This window comes from Lutzomyia longipalpis, chromosome 3 (assembly GCF_024334085.1).
Source record: "Lutzomyia longipalpis isolate SR_M1_2022 chromosome 3, ASM2433408v1".
NCBI lineage: Eukaryota > Metazoa > Arthropoda > Insecta > Diptera > Psychodidae > Lutzomyia > Lutzomyia longipalpis.
In genome coordinates, this window is record NC_074709.1 from 2,198,160 (window position 1) to 2,202,144 (window position 3,985).

Consider the following 3,985-nt stretch of genomic DNA (forward strand, 5'->3'; position numbering starts at 1 on the left):
CAAATTATATTAAAAAGAAAAAAAAAAACAAATATTCAAAAAGATTTTCAACACACAACTAAGTAGAAAAATTGTACTTTGATATTAAACAAAAGAGAATCCCTATTACATATAGACTAAATATCTACTAAAAACAAATGAAAGAGAATTGTTTAGTAGCTAAAAAAAAAGAATTATTATATAAATTAACAAAACTTGATATGTGTGCTAGCACAAAAAAAAACGTGACGGCAAAACTTTTAAAATTTTTTTAGAAAATTGAATTAGAAAAGATTTTTAGGCAATGTAAAAGGAAAATTTATAAATGAATTTATTTAATCATTTTGTTCCATCTTTCAGAAGGAAATTTCAATAAAACATGTTATGTAAAGAAATAAGCATAATTTTGTACCCTGAATAGTGGGAAGAAAAGCAGGGATTGTCGGATTAAGAAACAATGCGGCCGATTAAAGGGAAAGCAGCAAAAGAAATAAAATTAAGGATCGTTAAAAGAAAGAGAATTTCGAAGTTTTCTCAAGAGCTTTTTCTCGGTTTTTTTTTGGTATCCTTAGGGGGGACTGGGGCTAAATAAGTCATTTTCTATGAAAAATCTAAAGGACTGTCAGAGGACAAGAATTTTCTTGAAACAGATAATTTCTATATAGGAAATTCTCTGACCTAGAAGCTTTTTTTTTTATAAGTTCTGTTTCATTTTATTGGGAATTTGAGCTTTCCTGTAACCGTTTTTTCTGACTCTACAAGCTTTATTCTTCCCTGAACAGCCTAATTTAATTTTTTGATATTTCAAAATTATCAAAAAATAGCAAAAAATTAACGTTCTTGTTCGTTAATTGAGCTCTAAAACGACAACTCCATGCAATTCCCTTCTAAATACAAACTCTCTTCAAATAAACTTATGCACTGTGCACTGAAGGTTCCACCAGTTTGTGACGTAACGGAGATGAATTAACCAATAAGGATGCTTTGTCCGAATTTATTAGCCAATCAGGGATCTCTTCTCCAAAATACTGATTCTTCTTCTTATTCATTTAAATGTCATTTGAATTAAATTCTACCACAATGTGGAGCTTCTGTGCAAGGTTGCTTTGAATTGAGTACCTCCGTAAAAAAAAGAAATGTCGAATTTTATACAAAAAATCTTTTTTCTCCCAAATGTGTTCTTGAAACAGAAGAAAGTAAAATATTTAAATAATTCCTTCAAAAATACAACAATAAAAAAAAAATATTTTTGATGATGGAAGAGAAAATATTGAACAAACAAAACTATTGCAAGTCTTTCAGAAAATATATTGAAGGGAAAGAATTTAATACCTAAATACCTACATAAATAAATGAATTATATCCTTAAAGGGTTGAGAAATGTTTCTAATAAAAAAAAACTATTATGTATAAAAAAATGAATCCACCAGGAACCCAGTATTTTAGATGCAGATTTTCTTGTCTCTGAAAAACACATTTAAAAGGAAAAAAAATCCATATATTTATGACAAGAAACAACGGAAAAGAGAGCTTCGTAATGTTAAAATAAAAAAAAGTGTTTGAAAAAGGATTTTCTTGTGCATTTAACCAATTTGATGATTCAAGGAGAATCTTGATGAGAATTTTCAAGAAGATTTAAAAAAATAAATGAGAATTTTGTAATAGAAATTATTTTATAGACGTTCAATGATTCATAGTGAATTAATGAAAATCCCAAAAAGGAGATTAAAAATGAAAAATAAATAAAAAACCGAAGTTTTTGAGGAAAAAGAATATTTGACGAAGGATTGAATGTCTTTAGTGAAAGAAAAAAAAGATTTAGAAGATTATTAAAATTATTGGATTTTAATCAGTAACTTTTTAAACGTTCTTTGAAAATTATTTAAAATTTCTTTTTTTTTTAATTCGTCAATAACTAAAGTCTTACAAGAAGCAACTTATGCTTCATGTTTGAAGCAGCATACCACTTATGCTGCAAAGTCTTCTATTCTTCGTTGACTTTTTGATTTTTATTTGGATCTTCTTCAGGTCCAAACATTCATTTCATTTAAAATTTTATTTTTCAAAGAAAGCTTAGATTTAAAGCAAATTTTAAAATAAAATCTTAAAATATTTTTAATAATTTCCTCAAAATCAAGGGTAATTTATTTGAATCTCCACATTAAAAGAGATTTCAAGGAGCAAAGAGGTGAGAGCAGGGAGCGGGGCATTCCGCGAGATGGGCGAACTTTCGGATTAGCCGTGGATTCAGTCTCAAGAATTTTATTAGAATGTCAAAAGGCGACGTATAAATTCAATGAAAAAAAAATGTACAATGAGTGGTGAAGAACTTCCTGGCCAGAATGGAGATGTGGCGTTGGAGTTTGTAGAGAAAAATTGTGTGTGTGGCGAATAAAGAGCTGATGATGAAGAAGAAATGCCTTTTCTTCCTCTTTCTTATTTAGAGATCCATTGATTCGACTACAGCCTCATCCCAGGGTCCGTGGATGATGTGTTTGAAGGGTTGGGAGCGTACAAAGAGCCACGGAAAGAGGACATTGATAGCCAGGAGTCCTAGGATGTAGGTGATGAGTGTTGGCAGGGAGATGGAATGCAGGAAGATCATGCAGCCAATGAATGTGGGCAGGAGGAGTGGTGGTGCCCAGAAACGCCGCAAAAGGATTGGCAGGAGAACAAAGAGCTCCACAACAGTGGCCAGGAGGACAAATGCATGGAAGGAGGTGTCGAGTCGGGATGAGAGGCAAATGGAGCCAAAGATTGCGGCGTTCAGGGAAATCGCCCGTGACACCATATGCGCCTCCAGGCCATAATCGAAGAAGATCAAGTGAAGACAGAAGACGAAGAATGTCACAGAGTAGATGGTATCCGTGCTGATGCTCTTCGTCAGCGTATGCAGCAGTGGGGAGAAGATAAAGCCAAACACCAGCACTCCCAGAACTGTCTTGGAGTGCCTCGCAACAGCTCCGGAAAGGCGCCTCTCACACGTGGCCAGGTATATCACGTAGCCAGTCAGTGTGGCGAGACTGGAGTGCAGCAGCACCGTCTCCGGAGAGAGCCATCGTGTAAATAGCCCATGGTACAGGATGAGGAAGGCCACGACAATTGAAATTTGCTGGCTCACCTTTGTTGCACCACAGATTGCCTCCAGAAATGTGAATTCCCGCACATTTTGATTCTTTTGCAGCTCCTTCAGGAAGGTCTTTGGTGTGTAGTTGTCCTCAAATCCCTGATTCTCGTAGAGATTCTTCCGCCAGCGTTTCTTTGATCTTCCGGACATTCTTGACTGTTGCGGTGTTGCAGCAAAAATAACCACTATAACCTACAGTGGGGTTTCGCTGTAAGGCCTCAAGTTGTGGAGATTAGGCTGCATTCAGCCCTTCCGATCGGCAAGTCGACCGGTCGATGAGGAATAGACGATTGGCCGATGAGGAAGAGACGATTGGCCGATGAGGAAATGACGATCGGTAAATAGTGCAAATAATATCATTTTTTTGGTATTATTTGGCCGAATTTGCCTGAAATTCGCATTTGCTAAGACCTTATAAATATTAGCAAAGCGTTCTGTAATAGAATTTGCAAAAATAATTGATATTTAAAAAAAAAAATTCCTGTCAAAAAAGTCAGCCGATCGGAAAGTGCAGCACTTTCCGATCGGCTGACTTTTTTGACAGGAATATTTTTTTTTTAAATATCAATTATTTTTGCAAATTCTATTACAGAACGCTTTGCTAATATTTATAAGGTCTTAGCAAATGCGAATTTCAGGCAAATTCGGCCAAATAATACCAAAAAAATGATATTATTTGCACTATTTACCGATCGTCATTTCCTCATCGGCCAATCGTCTCTTCCTCATCGGCCAATCGTCTATTCCTCATCGACCGGTCGACTTGCCGATCGGAAGGGCTGAATGCAGCCTTAGGAGTTTCTTTTCGAGGAATTTGAATAAACCGGAAGTTAATTTTCCCAATTTTCTAATATTCTTAATGAATTTTCTTTGTATTGC

The 3,985-nt window shown here is 35.1% G+C and overlaps 2 protein-coding genes across 3 annotated transcripts in view; one reads left to right on the forward strand and one right to left on the reverse strand.

Moving 5' to 3' along the window:
- Positions 1–3,985, forward strand: part of LOC129794093 (GPI mannosyltransferase 3) — a 1,193,052-nt gene that overhangs the window by 28,946 nt on the left and 1,160,121 nt on the right. The gene's annotated exons all lie outside the window — the stretch shown is intronic.
- LOC129794137 (phosphatidylinositol N-acetylglucosaminyltransferase subunit C) lies at positions 1,866–3,934 on the reverse strand. Its single transcript, XM_055834774.1, has 2 exons — positions 3,902–3,934; positions 1,866–3,342 (listed from the first exon to the last, which is right to left on the reverse strand). The coding sequence occupies exon 2, from the start codon at positions 3,254–3,256 to the stop codon at positions 2,420–2,422; it is 837 nt and encodes a 278-aa protein (XP_055690749.1). The 5' UTR covers positions 3,257–3,342; positions 3,902–3,934; the 3' UTR covers positions 1,866–2,419.

Coding starts and splice junctions, on each gene's coding strand:
- LOC129794137 (XM_055834774.1), bottom strand. CDS start 3,256: ATGTCCGGAAGATCAAAGAAACGCTGGCGGAAGAATCTCTACGAGAAT.